The sequence below is a fragment of the Perca flavescens genome, chromosome 14 (genome assembly GCF_004354835.1).
Source record: "Perca flavescens isolate YP-PL-M2 chromosome 14, PFLA_1.0, whole genome shotgun sequence".
Classification (NCBI taxonomy): Eukaryota; Metazoa; Chordata; class Actinopteri; order Perciformes; family Percidae; genus Perca; species Perca flavescens.
Window position 1 is genome coordinate 6,617,827 of NC_041344.1, and position 20,277 is coordinate 6,638,103.

Below are 20,277 nucleotides of genomic sequence, written 5' to 3' on the forward strand. Positions count from 1 at the left end.
CGATGTAGAGCAGCGTACGGCCACTTCCCTAGCTAAACTCTTTGTCTCATTCAGACACCCAAACAGGGCTCTGTGTCTGTCAGAAGGTCTGAGAGCTACAGCAATCACGTAAAACCAGACTATGGTGCAGGTAGATTTCTGAAATAGTGACTTTATTCTTGTAATAGCCTATTATAACTTTATTTTTCTCAAAATCACGACTCCTCCAAATCACAGAGAACACAGATATACTGGAAATAATTTAGTTGGAAAAAAAGATTTAATAAAAATATATTAATATGTTTAGGATTAATGTTTGACTGTAAGGGATGTAATGATACACTCAACTCACGATTCAATACGATTCCCGATTTTAAGTTCACAATACAATTTTCTCACGTTTTGAACTGAATCAGCTGCAGACAAATATTCCTTTATTTATATAAACAGTGCAAACCAACCAATGTGTACTCTTATCAAAAGTGCAACTGAAGTTGTATTTTATCTTAAATAAAAGGAAAAATTTAAAAAATAAGATTTTTAATACAAATCCAACATCAAATTAACAAAAAAAAATCTCTTCAAATAAATAAACTACGAAGACGTAGTGATGTCTGAAGTGAAATCAAAAGTAGATTAGGCCCTAGGCTGTTTAAAAATTGCATGGCGATTCATTTTTCATCTCAACCGGTGTGATCTTTACACTTTTAAATCGATTTTTAACCAATTCACAATGCATCCCTATTGATTATGCACACAGGTTTAAAAACTGGCCCCATCAGCCGGTGTGTGCAATCGCTAACAGGGTTCCAGTAAAGGGGTGCGTTCATCCGATAACAGACTTTTGCATACAGTGATGTGCAAAATAATCTTTTTTCTCGATTACTCTGTTTTTGTGATCGTTAGGAGGCAAAATCCTAATTGCAATTAAAATTTGATTAGTTGCACAGCCCTATGATACATGAACGTACTTTATGATACAGTAGCAGACCCTATCAATTCCTAGATCACCATTACAAGAATCGAGTAGAAGACAAAACAAATGAGACATACAAGACTGCTTCCAAGCACAGTGCTCCTTTAAAGGCCGGAAGGCCCATACACATGCAATATGCTATTTATTTTTTCAAGGACATCATGCTGATATATTGTTGTTAAAAATACCAAATTTTGATGGATGATACTGACCCTGGAAGACAATACCCAGAGGGCAACATTTGAAAAAAACTACACTACATCGTTGGAGAATGTCCAAAAACCTGCCGCATAACTGCCCATTGTTGACTTTTGTTGACGTGAAAGTGGACATTTTAGTGTTGGACATTTAATAATAGTTCAGCAGCCGCAGCAGTTCTCAGCTAACAAATGTCTTTTTGCACCATCACGTCAAAGTAGTTTGAAGTACCACTCGACATTTCCAGTTCATGTTGAACCTTTGACACAATCAATGTATTTTAAACATAACATCTTATACCGGCAGCGGGCTTAAAGGGTAACTTCGGTATATATATGTTTTTGTGTCTAAGTGACTGATGGAAACAACAATTAAAAAAATTGGTCCAGTATTAAGCAAGACAAACAAGCTGCAATGTAATGTAAATGGGCAATTGTGCACCTTCAACTTCCGTCCACGCTCAGATAAGTGTCTTGACAACATTACATTGCAGCCTGATTTGCATCTGCAGGTTCCAGCGTTCTAGCTCAATACTGGACCCATTTCAAGGATTAGGTCACTTAGACTTAAAAATAGGGTCCAGGTTGAAAAATACTGAAATTACCCTTTACGATTTAAAACAACCTTTAATTCCAAAGGCAGGAAATATCAAGTCTACAGAAAGAGTTGAGGTTTTATGTCTTACAGTGCTTTGTGTTCATCCGGATGGATCATTCAACATAGAGAATTGATCAAAATGAATGGTGGTCAATGACAGTTGATAATCTTTGGTACTTCATTTCCCATTTTTTGGCTATAAATAATCATGTCATTGCCAATAAAAGTATTCCACATGATTGAATTTACCTTCAACATCATTAACAAAATAAATTAATAACAAGCAACATAATGGAAACTTCATTGGTTTCTATGTGTGGATTCAGATTTTAACAAGAGTCTACAGCCATGAGCCGTTGAGCTAATTGCTAATTTCAGCATGCTAAGCACATCCATGACGCTAATATGCTCACAATGGCAATGCTAACATGCTGATGCTAAGCAAGTGGGATCTTTTCCATATCACCATCTTAGTTTAGCGTGTCACTATGCTAACATTTGCTAATTAGCACTCAATGCAAAGTACAAATGAGGTTGATGGGAATGTTATTACATATGGCTCTATTCCATTTTGTGTCCCAGTAAGCCATGTCAGTCAGAGAGCATGCACAACACCAAATCTTTGGAACTGGCTCACCTAAATGTAATGCATTACACATTGGCTAGAAATGCACAAACCCATCTCCTAAAATATCCTGCACCTGTACAAACTCATCTTCTCAAAAAAGACATTTAAACGTATATATAGGGTGCGATTTGCAGGGGGAGATGTGTGGGATTTTCCCGTTTCTGGTCTACATATCCCTTCCTCTGCTGAATTATTTTTATTTTTTATCCCCGGTGGGGACAAAATGTATCCCCCCTCATAGCGATCAATGCTACTTCACCAACAGACCATACAGTATATTATATACCTAAATGAGAAGTATTTTAAACTAAGTAAAGCTGTAACATGAACAGTCTATAGTGCCATAGAACAATAAAATTTGACCAGCAGTTGCTGGTTGTATTTAGCCGCTACAGATCTCCGGGACTCTGGCTATTTCCATTGGATATCGAAGTTCATAAATAAGTGCTTTGGCATGGCTGGCTGAACTGTATCCATGGTATTGAAAGGAGGGTTTAATTCATGCATCTCTGCTTTCTTCACAAATCTCCACAGCTAAAGCCCACGGAAAGTCCACTCCCTCCCTCCCTCCCCCATTCAACATTTCATATCCCATTCATTACATTACATCATTCACTCTGGACCTTTTGCTTTTGGTCCATTCTCCCTTTCATTTTATTTTTTCTTTCTGTCTTGCTTTCTTCCTTTCTCCCTTTCATGGACTTCATTTTGACAAAGGTCATTTACTCTGACAATGGTAAAATGGTGAGAGCAAGGAATGAATACGAATAAAAAGGATACAGTGTGAAACAGAGAGACAGAGGAGATAATGCTCATGTACAAAGACAAGGGTTAGGGTGAACGAAGAGAAAAGATCTTCGACACCCAGAAACTCCTTCCTCCATATCTGATGTGTTAGAGCAGCTAATACTCTGTCACCTCTGTCCATTCTGCTATTTCGCCTGGACTATGTTGTTTGTCTGCAGCTTTTATATTCAACAGCAATGATGTAGAAACAGAGTCTCTTTATTTTATAACCTTTTAGAGGTTAGTGTTTAGAAAAAGTTTCCCGGGTCACTATACAGTCTGATTTCTGATATTTTAAATGTGCACTTTTAGGGTTGCTACCCAAGACCAGGGTTTTCCCTGCCATTATAAGGTTAAGGTGCAGCACCCGAGCTGTTTTGGGCACCACCTAAGCTGAATGAATGTAACTAAAGCTTTGGTGCGTAACTCGAGTGAATTTAATTACCTCTTCTGAAGAGTCCATCATGTTTTTTTTTTTAATCCTCTGTGTCCTCCTTGGCTACTAGCAACTGTGTGGAGGAGGGTTCGCAATCACGGAAGGCTTGTATCATGTGGACGCGCATTTTGTCGTCATTACTTAGAATTCCTCTTGGGGGCGACAGAAAAATTACGCACTATAGCCTTAAGCTTCTTGAGAGTTATTTATTTATTATCTGCTCTAGCTTTTCCAACATTTTAGACACAGATGTGGTAATAATAATGGTACAAAATAACGTGAGAAAGGGACGCAAACCTACAACAAAGGGACACAAAGCGACTACAAAATGACCACAAAGAAAACAAAAACGACTAAAAAGAGACTCACATGACTACAAAGAGATGCCAAATCCCACAAAGAGACAAAATTCCACAAAGAGACTCAAAATTTATTTTATGTAATGCATTTTCCCGAGGAAGGATGCCTAACACGCTCTGGTTTATTGGCATTTCTTTAAACCAATCACAATCGTCTTGGCCGGAGCTAAGCGTCGTACGGAGCAATGGCGCCTCTGCAAAATAGCCTTGGGAAGGAACTTGTTTTGGTGGAACGTGTACGTTCAAAGGTTGTTTTAGTCGTGCAACAGAAAACTCAGATTGGACAGATAGTCTAGCTAGCTGTCTGGATTTACCCTGCAGAGATCTGAGGAGCAGTTAACCATAGTCCTCAGAAATCCAGTTTAAAATGGCATCACAAAAGAAGCCCAAGGCAACGGATATCCGCTCTAAATGACGGATTTTTTTTTTTAACCCTCCTGTTATCCTCGGGTAAAATTTGACCCGTTTTCAAAGTTTGAATATCACAAATATCGGATTCTTTCAACCAAATTGCCCAAAACTAACACAGAAGTTTCCATATAAGAAACAGGCTGTGATTAACCACCAACATATGTTACTCTGATCTTAACTATTAGTCAACATTATTCATAATTTCTGGGTTTTTATAATTTATTATTATTATTACATGTCATTTAGCTGACGCTTTTATCCAAAGGCACTTACATTTGCTATATATATCAGAGGTCGCATGCCTCTGGAGCAACTAGGGGTTAAGTGTCTTGCTCAGGGACACATTGGTCGATGTATCGCAGTGGGAATCGAACCCAGGTCTCCCACACCAAAGGCATGTGTCATATCCACTGTGCCATCACCAACCAATAACTTAATTATCATAACTCAATAATTAGTTATAATTTAATATGAATTAGGTTTATTGACTATTACATCCAAAAATAAGTGTAAAACTAGGGGTAATAAGTTGGCTAAGAAGATGTAACACAAAAATGGGTGATAGTTTATACTTCAGGTTCATATATGTGCAAAACAGACGGACAACACAAGGGTTCATGTTCATTTAAAAAATATCAGTTATGCATAATTCCTTAAATAATTATACACTATGGCTTACTTATTCTTAATATTTGAAATTTAGCTAAGTGTTTTTCAGTTACAATATAGTTGTTTATTAAATCAGACACTGATAGCGCAGCACTGTATTGTGCCTCTTTATATATCTACACTGTACCTTTGATGTAAATTTACAGCTAAAATCTACCTGCTGTAACTTTGTCACTTTTCCCAAAGTTTTGTCATTTATATTTTCAGCGCTTATTTTGATGTCCCATATTTCTGATATGCAAAAAAACTTGAAAACGGGTCAAATTTGACCCAAGGACAAAATTACAAAATTACATTACATGTCATTTAGCTGACGCTTTTATCCAAAGCGACTTCCAATTAAGTGCTTTCAACCCTGAAGGTGCAAACTCCAGACAACAAGTAGGAAGTGTAAGTATGAAAGTGCAGCTTCAAGAAATATATATACTTTTTTTTTAATGTTTATTCGAGGTGTAGTTGGAAGAGATGTGTTTTAAGCCTTCGGCGGAAGATGTGTAGGCTTTCGGCCATCCTTATGTCAGTAGGGAGCTCATTCCACCATTTAGGAGCCAGGACAGCAAACAGTTGGGATTTGGTCGAGTGATTAGTTGTCCTTCGCTGTGAGGGGGCAGCAAGCAGGTTGGCTGATGCAGAGCGGAGTGGACGGGTTGGGGTATAGGGTTTGACCATGTCCTGGATGTAAGCTGGGGCTGATCCATTCGTGGCCCTGTATGTAAGTACTAGTGTTTTGAAGCGGATGCGGGCAGCAATCGGTAACCAGTGAAGAGAACGGAGGAGCGGTTTAGTGTGAGAGAACTTGGGGAGGTTGAAGTCGAGCTGCTGCGTTCTGAATGAGCTGCAGAGGCTGGATGGCACATGCAGGCAGGCCAATCAGGAGGGAGTTGCAGTAGTCTCGACATGAGATGACTAGAGCCGGAACCAGAACCTGTGTAAGAAGGGGACGTATCCTTCTGATGTTATGCAGCATGTATCTACATGATCGGGTAGTTGCAGCAATGTTAGCAGTGAAGGAGAGTTGGTCATCAAGTGTCACACCCAGGATTCTAACAATCTGCGTGGGGACTACCACAGAGTTATCAACTGTTATAGTCAGGTCTTGGGTAGGAGAGCCCTTCCCTGGAAGGAAAAGGAACTCAGTCTTGTCAAGGTTGAGTTTCAGATGGTGTGTGGACATCCAAGAAGAAATGTCAGTCAGACAGGCCGAGATACGTGCTGCTACTTGAGTTTCAGACTCCGGAAAGGAAAGAATTAGTTGGGTGTCATCTGCGTAGCTGTGATAAGAAAAGCCATGCGAGTGAATGACAGACCCGAGGGTTAAACCTTTTGCTCCTCTGCTGTGATTGGTCACTTTGTGTTTTATAACCGTATGCTTGGATGTGCCGTGGGAAAAAATGAAGAGACACTGTTAAAGAAGAGCACCTTCCCGTTGTCCATAGTTTATAAGATGTGTGATTTATTTGCAATTATGCGCTGACAACCTTCACACAAGTGGACTTATCATACAGGATGAAGCACTGCTGAAGAATCCCTCGGTAAAGTACCAAATGCTCAAGTGTTTCAGGAGAGCAGCTGCAGCAACAGTTACACTACAAAGCTCCCAGGTGTGTGTGTGTGCGGTAGTGAGTGTGTGTGTGGGTGTGTAAGTGCTCCCCCAGGACGTCAGTGTAAATGAATAGTGTGTCCTCAGTCAACCTCCCCTAAATACAGCTTGTACTGTAAGCCAATATTAAATGGTGCAATGCTATAGCTTTCCTTAGACTCTTTCCTCTGGTTAAATCGCCTAAAGTAACTTATAAAGTCACGACTGTAGGTGCACCTTAGATATATATGGATCTGACAAATTTGATTAACCTGGTTTTGAGTTTTTGGAGTCCGATTGTAATTAAATTTTAAAATTAAAAAATTAATTTTTTTTTTTTTTTTTTGCTACAGCTTACAGAGGAAAACTTAAAATTAGGGAAATGTATGTATATGCTGCTCATAAGTATTCATACCCATGCTAAAGTTGACTAAAAAGAGGAATAAAAAAATTATCTTTTGGAAATTGATCTTAATGCCTTAATTAAAAAAATGAGGAAAAATTCAACCTTTTAAGGACACCAATTTTTTTTTGTGAATGAATACTGTATCATAAATAAATAAATGTTCTTCCTTAAAATACAGGGGCCATAATTATACATACTCCTATATTACTTTCCCATAGAGGAAAGAAGATTTTTATTTTTAAAGGCCAGTTATTTCATGGATCCAGGATACTATGCATCCTGATAAAGTTCCCTTGGCCTTTGGAATTAAAATAACCCCCCCACATCATCACATACCCTTCACCATATCTCACAATTGGCATGGTTTTATTTCAGTTAGCATAATAGCTGGTTTGATTTGCATTGATATGGATCTTATCTCAGTTAAATTGATGTCCTTAAAAGGTCAAATTTTTCCTCTTTTTTTAATTAAGGCATTAAGATCAATTTCCAAAAGATTATTTTTTTATTCCTCTTTTTAGTCAACTTTAGCATGGGTATGAATACTTATGAACAGCACTATATATATATATATATATATATATATATATATATATATATATATATATCTTTTTTGGTTTCGTGATTACGCCCCCAATCCGTGAATCTGAATGCATCTAGCCAATCAAATCATTTCTAAAACTGCATTAACTGGCTTTCATTGAATGATGGTGACACTGGCTTTTAGAGTACTAGAGTACTTCTAGTGATTTTTTACTGAAAAATGTGATGCCATTTCAGTTGGACTTAAAGTATTTCTTTTCTAATTCTTTAAATTGTCTCAATGTGCATTTACTTATTTCTGGGCTTTTCTTAAAACAAGTTAAAAATTCACATATTAATACATTTATCAAAGCAATGCCCTTGCATAAGGCTATTGCCACTGTGTTTGAAAATGCATTTCAAATTGTGATTTATTTGGCCATTCTAGTTTGAATTCCCTGAAGAAGGCGATGGGCATTTTTAACTTCTTATTGACCTCCAAAATGAAGATTTTTATACTCACAGTCGTTCCATTGTACACTTCTTTAACTCTAATAGATGTACGTATGTTTCCACCATTCTTTATTGTAGATTATTATATGTTACCAGCAGGTTTCAAAATGAGCACCATCTACTAGCCAAATGCTGGTATAATATGCAATTGGCTGGTAGATTTGCTTCACTCACCAGCTAAAAAAACCCAATGATAATCTATCGAGTGGCTTGTAATATTTGAACATTCACTAGCCATTTAGCTGGTGGACAAAAAAGTTATTTTTTTTAGCTATTTTGAACCCTGGTTACCAAAGTCTGTCTGTGATCCTGTGAGAACATTATAAACCCAATCAAAACGGACGTTTAAAAGATGTTAGGAATCTGGGACTTTTAGGCCATGTATCACTTCCTCTTTCATGGGCGCCGCCAAGAGTCTTTTTCAAACTGGAGATGCATTCAACATCTGCTTCTTTAATGCTTGTGAAGGCTTTACAGAGGTCAGATAGCTGAGCCTCATGCTTTAAAACAAGTCGTTTCAAGGTAGACAGTCTATCAAAATAAAAGACAGGGGTAACAGTTTATAATAACCATCATTAATAAATAGTAAATATAAGTTTGTTTACTGTTAACAATGAAATGATGATTTATAATGTTTCCTAATTATAAGTAATGTTATAATTTATGTTACGTTATCATTAGTTTAGTGTAATATAAAATATTATGTTCATATATTTAGACAGATAGTTAGGACTTTGTGAATGCTTAATAATTATTTCATAAACCATCTATTAACAATATTTGGATGGCTATTATAAAGTTGCAACAAATTTTTTGTTGGCAATCTATAAAAGATATGTTATTTGATTATTTGAACACTGATAAAAGCTATATAAATAATGTTTATAGTTGCTTTACAAAGTCTTAATTAACTATTAACAAGGTAATGTATTCATCAGATGCAACTTTATAACTGCCATCCAAATCATGTTTGACGGTTTATGAACGGTTTCTTAATCATTAACAAATACTTATTATAACAATAAAAAATGTTAAGATTTGGGCAGCAGTAACACTCTGTTAAAATAACATAAATTATAGCCTAAGTAATAATTAGTCAAACTTATTAATGATTATTTTATTGTTAGTGAACAGCAAAATAACTATTATCTTAAGTTTAATTAACTATCAATTTACCATTTATTAGCGATGGTTATTGTAAAGTGTTATCGAGACAGGTGTTGTGGAAACACTCATTTCTCAGGTTAAATATTTGATATTGCAGCTTTTAGAGAAATTAAATCATATGAGTTAACATAAGAGATATTATTTTACTGTATGACTTTTGTTTTATCTCTTACATTCCTACTGAAAACTCCTAAATGTTAAAGCTATGTTTCCTATATTTCTGTGTCAACTTTTCTTGACCATGGTGTCCTGACTCTGTTATGAAAAGTGTTTTTCTGCCTACGTGCAGTTTTGAGCGTCTGTCCACAACTATATCTGGGAGTCCCTCCAACAACTGTTTAGATAAATGATTGAAAGAACATGAGGAGTTTGAGTGACCTTATATGGGGATGCTGGTTGCTGGGATGTCCAATGACAAGTGTGCGCCTGTTTTGTGCCTATGTGTAAAAGGAACGAAACCTATCTGGTCTCCCTGAAGATTCTTTGATTCCACAAATCGACCTAAGAAAATCCACAGCATTCTCCTTCGACACTTGTGTCCAGCAAAAAAAAGCAATACTTTAAGAGAAGAATAAAAAAAGTGACTCACCTGGGCTTCGTTGTCTTTGAGCAGCCGTTTTGTCCGAGCTCCGCCAGGGTCATCAGTCACGTTAAGAATCACCACGCTCTTCTTATCCCAGCCGATGAACGAGCCGTCCGTCATACCCTCCACCATAGCCAGGAAGTCCTCGTAGCCGTGGTGACGCGTGGTCACCACAGAGAAGGAGGTCCAGTCGTACTCTTCAAGCACCTCGAAGATGACCTCGAGCTGGAGGGAGGTGGAGCAGGTGAACTGGAGGTAGATGGAGCCGCTTTCCTGGAAGCATTGAGAGACAACATGAAGCCATGAGTACATGTGGGCATTCTGGTTCATATTGTCCCTAAATAAATGTTACAGTTTATCAAATACAGACAAAGGTCAATCAGAAAAAAGGTGGATAACAAATCAATGTTACCAGTTCTGACTGCTCAAACTCGTTGCTTCCTTTTTAGACAGAATTTTAGAAAGGTTCCCGCATCACAAGATTTCAGCAGTTTCTTTCGTGGGTTTAAAAGTTATCATAACCAGGGTCACATGGAATCTGCGGACGCAAGATTTTCCTCAGATTTCCCTCAGATTTCCCTCAGATTTTAAACAATTTAAAATAAAACTCAGAATGCTAACACATCTCTGCCCCAAGCAGAAAAACAGTCCGCTAAATTTCGGAGATTTTCATTCTGGATTCCTGCCGTAAAAATTGGGGTCTGATCAAAACTGAGTTATGAAGTTAATACTCAAGCTGTAATAAACCACAGTTTTCCTTTAAGTTAAGTTTAAAAAAAAAAAAGCCAACAGGATGCAGTCCAGTCTCCAGCATGAAGTCAGAAACTACATGCATCTGTTAGCCCAACTGGGTGAATAACATGCAGAGAGTGATGAAGAAACCAACACTCAGCTTTCACCTTAACTTGTCTGTGTTGGGTACTTAATGCATTAACGATATGAGCCAAAATAAACGTTTGCACAGTTATAAACACACTCAGTCCAAGATACACAGTTAGCACTACCGCTACCGAGCTAATCTGCTTGCATGTTTACTGCCGGCTCACCATCATTGGCTGTTTGAGCTAACATTACAAAATACTCTAGTAGACCACACTCACACTCACTGTGTTTACTGTCACTGTCACTGGGTTTAACAATGTTTGACAATGGGCACATTTCAGTAGTGTTGGATTATTTCAAATGATGCATGTCTTTTTACTTCACTGGCATTGAGATCTCTTCATTGTCCGACATTCTTCAGACACATTCTGAATAAAGCTGGTGGAAGTCTTTCACTGGGTGAACTCTATATCAAAGTTCTGCAATAAAACCGCAAGGGCAACGGGTTGATTATTTAAGAAACTTTTGTTTTGTTGCTGTAGTGAGTTTTACTTTTTCCCCAAGGACAGTTGTGTTACATGCTACTTCAGTCTTTAGTCCAGGAAGACAAGCTAACAAGCTATCAAAAAGTAGCCCACTGACATTGGCATTTGCTGTAAATCGTAACTGCCATGGACATAATTCAGAGACCGTTGGACTCAATGCTGTAAGTCTCCCAGTTAGGTTGAAGTGTATCCATACAGCAGTCTAGTTCTTGACATTCTCATGCAGTTCAGCTCTTTTCTTTGCCTCGTGGCTGACTAACTTCTGTTTTCCTCAGAGGAATAACAGTCTGTCAAAAAAAAAAAGTCCTTGACTTTTGAACGAGGCTTTCAGTGTCAGTGAAAGAAACCGTGATGGCCTTCTTCCTGCTCCAGTCACATTTAGTGTAATCTGGATAAATGAGCCGCTCGCTGGTTGAAAGAGGAATTAATTTCTTTCTTTCTTCCATTCTAAATTTCTCGGATCTAGAACAAAGGAAGAATCCATATAGGAGAGTTTGAATGAATGTGAGCTTAAACACTGAAATAAAGCAAAGGACTTATCATGACAGTATGAATATTTCTTGGCAATTTTCTTCGACATTGTCCAAAGTTTTCAGGAATGTTGTTAACAATTAATGACTTCACTCGTCCTGAACATAAAATAAAGAGGCAGTGAGGAATGTGTTTAAACCAATCATCGAGACTCTGCAGCTTTGTGTACATGTAAATCTTTAATTTTACTAAGGGCCACACTGGAAAATGAGATTTGCATCAAGGGCCAGACGTGTAGTTTATTGACATGCTTTTATTTCGAAAAAGTCAAATATCTTTGACTGTGTTATTGCCTTGTGTTATAAATTATTTTCACTTACAGTGTTACATACAGTGTTACATAAAACCCTAAAAATGTCTGGAAATAAGTTCCTAAGCCCTCATAGAAAAAAATGCCAGAAAAGGTAGAAAAACTTAAACGTTCAGAAAAAGTGGCAAAAACGTGGAAAAGAAGTGCCAAAAGCGCAGGCAAAAGTGACAAAAACTTCAGAAAAAGCGTCAAAAACTAGGTGGCCCAAAATCTACTGTGAACCTACATTGATATGCGGGCCGGATTAAAATCTGCGAGGGGCCAGATTTGGCCTGCGGGCCTTGAGTTTGACACGTGTGATGTAGATGATCAAAAAGGAAAGTCTGCGCCTTCCCGTGTCGACAGGAATCACCTCAGGTTACGCTGCTCTGAACTAGGTCAAATTTCAAACCAGCGTCATCCTGACTTATGATGTGATGTTAGATTGAAGATGTTAGAGTAGAGTGTACAGGGAACATGGTATGGGTGTAGTCCAGTGAAATGTAACTAAGTACATTTGAGGTACATGTACTTTACTTGAGTCTTTTCTTTTCATGCCACTTTCTACTTCTACTCTGCTACAATTCAGAGAGAAATATTGTACTTTTTACTCCACTACATTAATCTGACAGCTTTAGTTACTTTACAAATTAAGATGTATGCACACAAAACACATGCAGTTTATGAAATATAATGTTTTATTATAAACTAATTAATAAACTAGCAAACAATATAACAGCCTATAAGTCGAGCTGAAATGATTAAACCATTAAACACACAACAGTTTGGATCGTTTCCAGTTTCTAAAATGTGAGGATTGTTTTGCATTGAGTCCTTTTACTTTTGATACTAAGTAATTTTCCTGATGACACGTATTTTTACTTAAGTAACATTTTCAATGCAGGACTTTGACTTGTAACAGAGTATTTTTACAGTGTTGTATTAGTACTTTTACTTAAGTAAAGGATCTGAATACTTCCTCCACTGTAGTCTGAAAGACAAACATTTTTTGTTCCCCCTTATAAATACTAGCACTCTGGGAAAACACCAGAAAAAAGGAATGACTGGCACTGCGTCATAGTTTTTCAAAGCACTGTTGATACAAGGTTGATTGATTCTTGCCGTGTGTCAGGAAAGAAATGCATGACTCAGTGTCCCAAAGGCAATTTAGAACTGATTAGAGTTCAGCTATTTAAATGTTTCTCAAATGCAAAGCTACTCCGGAGGCAAATAATGCCTGTTGTGTTGAAGCCCGATAGGCGGGGTCACAGAACAGTAGCTTTTTCAGCCAAAGTCACATTTGACAAACACAGTGGAAAAGGAAAGACACCTTGTGCGACTTCAAAGCCAACTCAACTCCCACCTTAATTACAGCCGCTTTCGATAATGGATATTTTCTGAATCTGACATTTCAGAGCCCAGCCGAGCGTGTTACATTAAATCTTACCATAGCTGAAGTTACACTTATGTAGAAATCACAATAACTACATGACACTGTCAAAAAGATCCACTTAGAAACAAACCTAATCTGTCACGCTAAACGGCTTTGTTACCTTAATGTAGTTACTGCTAATATCTGTCAGCAAAACATTACCTTTTTGTCACACACAGATTAGCCAGTTAGAGTGCTGAACACCCATTGGTCTGTAACAATGGGCAAGCAAGCCTTAATTTAATGCAAGGAAGGAGAGCAGTCATAATGACTAACTGGATCGTACATGCAATCAAAACTTGTTTTGATCCATTGATTTTAACCCCCATTAAACAGTACACTGTATACAATTGCCAATACACTTTTTCTCAGTTGTACACTGGATATACACGACGTTCCACTTCTGGGATTGCTCCGGTGCCGCCGGAAATTCCGCCGGATGTCACTCTTTTCGGCCGGATGTATGTTACCTTCCGCTTCCTTTGTGTTGCCGTTCTAAACGCCCATTTGATTTATGAGGACCATGGTTAAATGCTCCTCAGATCTCTGTAGGGTAAATCCAGACAGCTAGCTAGACTATCTGTCCAATTCAGTTCCTTCCCGAGGCTATTTTGCAGAGGCACCATGGCTCCGATCGGCGCTTGGCACCGCCCAAGATGATAGTGATTGCTTTTTTTTTTTAAAGATAATTTTTGGGGGGATTTTCCTTTTAATATGCAGTGACAGTGGATAGACTTGAAAGGGCGAGAGAGATGGGGGACGACACGCAGTACTCAGCCAACATGGGGCGAACGCGGTGAGCTAGAGGCCGCCCCAATAGTGATTGGTTTAAAGAAATGCCAATAAACCAGAGCACGTTTTTCTCCCATCCCGGAATGCTGTGTGGACTCGCCAGACCATCCTGTGCAGCGCTGTGGAGGAAGGTCTGGCAAAGCGAGACTATACACTGGACTACTGAAATACTCAAACAGTGTGCACCAGGAAAATCTAATTTTATACACATTTTCTCTACTCAGAAATCAGAAGCAGTTTGGATGCTGATGGGCTTAGCAACAGTGACAGAACTAGAGCAATTCTGACAAAATGTTCCTCTTCTTCATTACTGCTTAGTGATGAGGCCAGCATGTTTTATGATGTGTGTGGCATTTAGAAAATAACTTTGTCCTACAAGGAACTTCAGTCTAAATGCAACTACATATTCTTCACTCAGCTCTACTTTCTGGTGCCAACACTACGAGGTACAGGCCTCTGTTACAGATGGTGGCTGTTATACATTGATATTACTCACAGGCCTGAAGCGTTTGTCACTTCCAGAGCTGAAATGTACATTTCCGTGAAGAGTAATGTCTGAAAAAAGGAGCCTTGCTTCAAGTCTGTGCCAGCTCTTGCTCTGATAAGAACCTAATGTGGTGTAAAGAAGTGAGGCAATAACTTCTGCTTCTTTTCTAAAATTGGTACGTTTAACTAAAGGGCCTTTAGGTTAATGTGACAGTATTATAAGTATTAGTGCTGATTAGTGCTGGTCTTAAAGCTCCTCTATTTGTATATTGACAATGGATCAACTTGCGGCAGATACTGAGTACTGATCTGATACCAGTGTGTTAAAAAAGACATATTTTAATATGTTTTAACAGCTGTATTATACTATCCCTGTATGGCTGTAATATGATTGACGTCCTCCCCACTTATACAGCGGCCGTCAATGTGGAGCTTACAGCAAAACAAATGTGGAATGCTTACGAATTACAGTGCTTAACTTTTCTTAGCTTTTTGAAGGAATGGTTCATGAGAACAGGCTGATCTCTAAAGTGTCCTGAGCAGGGCTTTAAATTAACACACGCCAACCCGCCAAACGCAGGTACTTTGGCGGGTAACGTTGTAAAGTTACTAGCCAATTTGGCCGGTGAAGAATGAAGCAAATAACTCTGCGTCCGTTTGAATTGGCCGGCTGCAGACACAATGCAACAGGCCAGTGTTACCAGATTAGTCTGTTTTCCGGCAAGAAATTTGGGCGGTTTTGTGTGGGTGCAAACAATTGTGGCGCCTTTTCAGAAGGTGGTCGGTTTTTGTGCGTACTATGAAACAGAATCCTGCCGGCGCCGCTGGGTCAAGAGGTAATTCTTCAGTCACTTTACTCATTATCTCTTACAGTCTGCGTTTCATCTTCTAAGCCATCTTTTCAGTCCAGAACAATAACATTTAAAAGGCTTGATGATGCAATGTCAGGTAATCCAATTTTCTACCTGTGGCTCTCGTCCCAGGCTGGCCCCTCCCCCTACGGCAACCACGGGAACCCCCGTCTGGGCGGAGACAAACTCCAGCATGGGGGCCAGGGGGGCACGATTTGGCGGCGGCGGTCGCTCCTCCTCGAACACCAAACCCTGGAAGTAAAACAGAGGTTGCACCATGACACAAAGCACGTGAGACAAAGGGCATTACATCAGCCTCATTGAGAAGCAATTTCATAAGTTTCTCATCACAATTTCATTCATCAAAGCTGCCACTTCTTTTATTCCAATACACCAACCTTTGAGAATAAATGAAAGGGAGAACAAGTGAGCAAAATCCATTAGAACAATGTATACGTTCACAAGATGCCCCCCAGTATTCAAGATAACAGCTTATACTCTGATAAAGACTGTGTTTTCTTCCTCTGCTAAAACATATCTGGACCAAGTAACTGATTCTTTCTTTTACAAGTTCAATGAAGTAATGAAACAACTGTTGGAGGCTTTAAAAAAATGGAACTCCTGTGCTTCACTGATTGGCGATCAATGTTCACAGAGATAAAAATCGGAGTCAAGTCTCAGCAGTGGACTGGCATCCTGTCAGGACGAGAGAGTGTGTGTGTTGTAGCTGCACGACGTAAGCTGCTTCACACACACCACAAAAACAACAGATAAGCTCCTGGTTTATTTGGCCACCACAGCTCCCACGGGGCTTACTAATATAACAGGTGTTGCTGTTGCATACATGCTGAACTAGTGCCGCAAACAAGCCAGGTTTTGTATGAACGTTTTTTTTTTTTTTTTTTTTTTTCATTTTAAGGAAGAACTGTCAGCAGCGGTAATGAAGTCAGGATAAATGCATGAAGTTCTGGAAATTGCCATTACCCTCCATAATGATATGAGGAGGAGCAATAGTAATTGGAGACTAGCTTGATGACTTAACGCTTGTTTTCTTGTAGCGATTCGGGAGAGCAAATTGAAGCCGACAGCTCAATTCTCACAGAGAAGCATTTGATATGCTAATAGGCTAGTGACAGAACCTGCAAATGAGATCGCAAGCGTTACTTAAAAGAGTTACTATACTTAAACTAAGACGTTTGCAACAACCTTCCACTATTCTGACATGAAAACAAATAGAGAGCGAGAGAGAGAGAAAGATTAGATGAATAAATAGATACATACATAATGCAAACTTTTCATAGAAACATGAATTAATGAATATATGAGTGTGAGAACGAGCAAATTAATCAAGAGTATTGCATGAAGTGTGTTTTATTACCTCCGTCAGTATGATCACAAGCAGCTCTCAGAGATGAGGTTGCAGACTCCCGTCCACAAGTGTTATACTATGAATAAATGAGTGGATGAGTGAAAAGATGAGCAAACTGAACAATGAAAATGAACATGACTGAATAAAGGGACAGTTTGCAAGTCCTTAAAAACTCAGCTGGATGTACAAACACAAGCAAATCACAACAAGACCATGTTAATGGTCTATTAGGAAAAACTGTTTGATTTTTAAGGGGTCAGTATGCTGGGGCTTGGGTGGGGCGTGGGGGGTATATTGGAAAAGGGTTGTAACTCCGAAATGTGTTGTGACAAAGAGAATCCGTCAGTCACGATCACTTAGTGGCCACGCATGCACAGGTAACGTGTTTGGACAAAATATCGTACAAACTTGTTCTTTTTAAGCAAACTCTGGCATTTAGATGCAAGATTTAGATTAAACCTAGTATCGCATTGCCAGACCTTCCTCCACAGTGCAGGGGAGGAGGGTCTGGCGAGTCCACACAGCATTCCCGGGAAGAGAGAAAAACATGCTCTGGTTTATTGGCATTTCTTTAAACCAATCAAAAACGTCTTAGGCGGGGCTAAGCTCCGGACTGAGTCCTGGTGCCGCAGCAAAATAGCCTCGGGAAGGAACTTGTTTTGGTGGAACATGTGTACGTTCAAAGGTTGTTTTAGTCGTGCAACAAAAAACTCAGATTGGACAGATAGTCTAGCTAGCTGTCTGGATTTACCCTGCAGAGATCTGAGGAGCAGTTAACCATAGTCCTTATAAATCCACTGGAGTTCACAATTCCAACACAAAAAAACAGAAGGAGACATCTGGCCGAAAACAGAGAAATCCGGTGGAATTTCTCGCGGCAACGGAGCAATCCCGGAAGTGGAACATCATGGATATAGACTAGATTAAACCAAACAGTATAATTAGGATCACGATAACTTGCATTGGTCCATTATAGCTTCCAAGAGAAAACATTGAAGAAGCATTACTAAAATGATCCCAAAAGTATTTGTGGTCAGACTGTTATTTTGTACATTGCCATTTGTTAAATGTTCTTAAAACTTGTGGGATTTTTTTTTTTTTTGCAGTTTGGCAACTTTTTGTAGAAGCTTTTTGGGGATGCTCTTTGATCATTTTCAGATAGTTGCTTTATAAGAAACTTTGCAGAAATGTACAAGTAAGGCAGTGTTGTAATGTAACAAAGTACAAATACTTTGTTACTTAAGTAGAATTTTTGCATATCTGTACTTTACTTCATTATTTATATTTCTGGAAACTTTTACTTTTACTCCACTACATTTCCCCTAAGCATCTTCATTACTACAAAATAAAATCAGATGTAATTTGTTAGAATGCAAAAAAAGCAGTTTGGTGAATCATTGCTCCCAGATTGCAAGTTAACGAACGCTCCATACCAGTTGGTGACCTAACGCCTGTTTATTGCCAAGCACCTAAACCATAGGCCAAAATTAAAGAAGAAGAGGAGAAAGCATAATAATTGAAAGTGTCATGGAAAGACATGGAAACAGATGATGACCACCCCGACGACAACGGTGAATGGGTTGGTTATGAAGATAACACACCTGTGTCTGTACTGTATTTGCAAGAAATGTTTTCTGGAGTGAAAGGTTCTTCCTCACAAAAAAAAAAAAAAAAAACTGACAATTATTTATCTGTTTTTGTCTTTGTTGATGTCAGCTCTCTCAAAATATGCAGTGTTTGGTCCTTTAACTTGAGTGAATTGTGCCTGGAACGTCCTAGAAAAGACTTTGAGTTCGATGCTTAAGAAGTTGTGGAAACTCTGAATATTATGCTTTAGGCATTTTTTTTTCATTTACTACATACTTACTAAATATCATATACTTTGAGACTTTTATGTTCTATAAGGTGACTTTAACTTCTACCAAAGTCATTTTCTGGTAAGATACTTGTACTTTTACTCAAGTATTGCTTGCAAGTACTTTATACAAGACTGCAGTAATGTCATGCTGTGTGCCGGGAGGGTTACCTGTAATGGTGTGGTGGCCAGCAGCTCACACAGCTGCAGCAGCAGGCTGCCCGGGCTGCTCTCATTCACAGCCAGGTAGATGACGTTGGCCTGACCCGACGGCGTCATAACCGTCTCCCCCACAAGTGCCGCCATCGACAGGGATGTTGAAAAGGAGGAGGAAAAAAAGGCCATCGCAGCTGCTTCTTCCAACGAAGCTGTATCCGTTACTCCCCTTCCTCCTCCTCCTCCTCCTCCTCCACTTCTTCCTCCTCCCGGGCCGTTTCCCGGACCGGGCCCCTGCCCCTGCCCTGACCCCGTCCCCGGCTCGCCGACCCCCGCGCCTCCCACCACCGGCGTCTCCGGGAGCAGGGAGGAGCCCGAGTGGACCACAGCAATGTTGACCCCACCCGAGTCCCTCTCTCTCTCCTGGGGCCGCAGCAGTAGGGGGGGCGAGGGGCGCACAGGCCCCGTGCAGGCCAGGACAGCCAAGAGCAGTGAGAGGGCGGGCCTTGGGGCCACCATGGGGTAAGGGGAGGGCCAGTGGCACCCGTCGGAAGAGGTATGGGGCAGGTGAGGCCAGGTGGGATTTAGGGAGTTTAGGGGTAGTGGGTGACTCTTTGGAGAGGGGGGGAGGAAGGGAGGAGAGGAGGGGAGGGGGGGGGGCGGCTCACAGTGCTTCACCTGATGAGGAGATGAGACCCTGGAGAGGAGAGAGAGAGGATGATTAAAAGCAATGTCATCACTGTCACACTTCATAACACCCTTTTCTCTGTTATATACTCTATATATAATGAAGAGATCTTCAACAGGGGGTCCATGACCCCTAGGGAGTCCTCAGAGTTAGTGCAGGGGGCACCATATATATATATATATATATATATATATATATATATATATATATATGAACGTTAGTTTTATTCCAAAAAACTGAAATATGTTTGAAAATATACATTAATATAATTCCAACATAAATAGCAAAGATAAATTTGTGAAAATAAAAAAAGATTTACACATTGAAGATAAGCTTACTATAGGTAATGTAGCCACTAGGGTAGCCATACAGTTAAGCGTAAGGATTCACTGGGTCTTCCACATGTATGTTTAACGTTAAAACATGATACATAAATAATCATTTATTTTCATCCATTAGGCCAAGTTTAATATGTAACTCAATTGTATACAATATGTACAGTACGGGGTCCCTACTCTGTGTCTCTTTCAGCTAATGGGTCCCTGGCCTAGTATATATATTATGCAGTTATCTCGTGTTATGAAGCACTTATTCTCTAGTAAACAATGCAAATAAATGACAAATACTGCACCTACTCGTTCTTGTATTTATT

The 20,277-nt window shown here is 39.2% G+C and overlaps 1 protein-coding gene across 1 annotated transcript in view; it reads right to left on the reverse strand.

The window, feature by feature from the left end:
- The window catches only part of LOC114568544 (glutamate receptor ionotropic, NMDA 2D-like), an 89,314-nt gene extending 72,311 nt beyond the window's left edge, over window positions 1-17,003 (reverse strand). The window contains exons 1-3 of the mRNA XM_028598168.1: window positions 16,936-17,003; window positions 15,672-15,809; window positions 9,816-10,082 (exon numbers count right to left, since the gene is read on the reverse strand). Of these exons, the coding sequence (XP_028453969.1) occupies window positions 9,816-10,082; window positions 15,672-15,752 (348 nt within the window). The 5' untranslated portion in view covers window positions 15,753-15,809; window positions 16,936-17,003. The remainder of the gene's footprint in view (window positions 1-9,815; window positions 10,083-15,671; window positions 15,810-16,935) is intronic.
- Window positions 17,004-20,277: the final 3,274 nt, after the last annotated feature.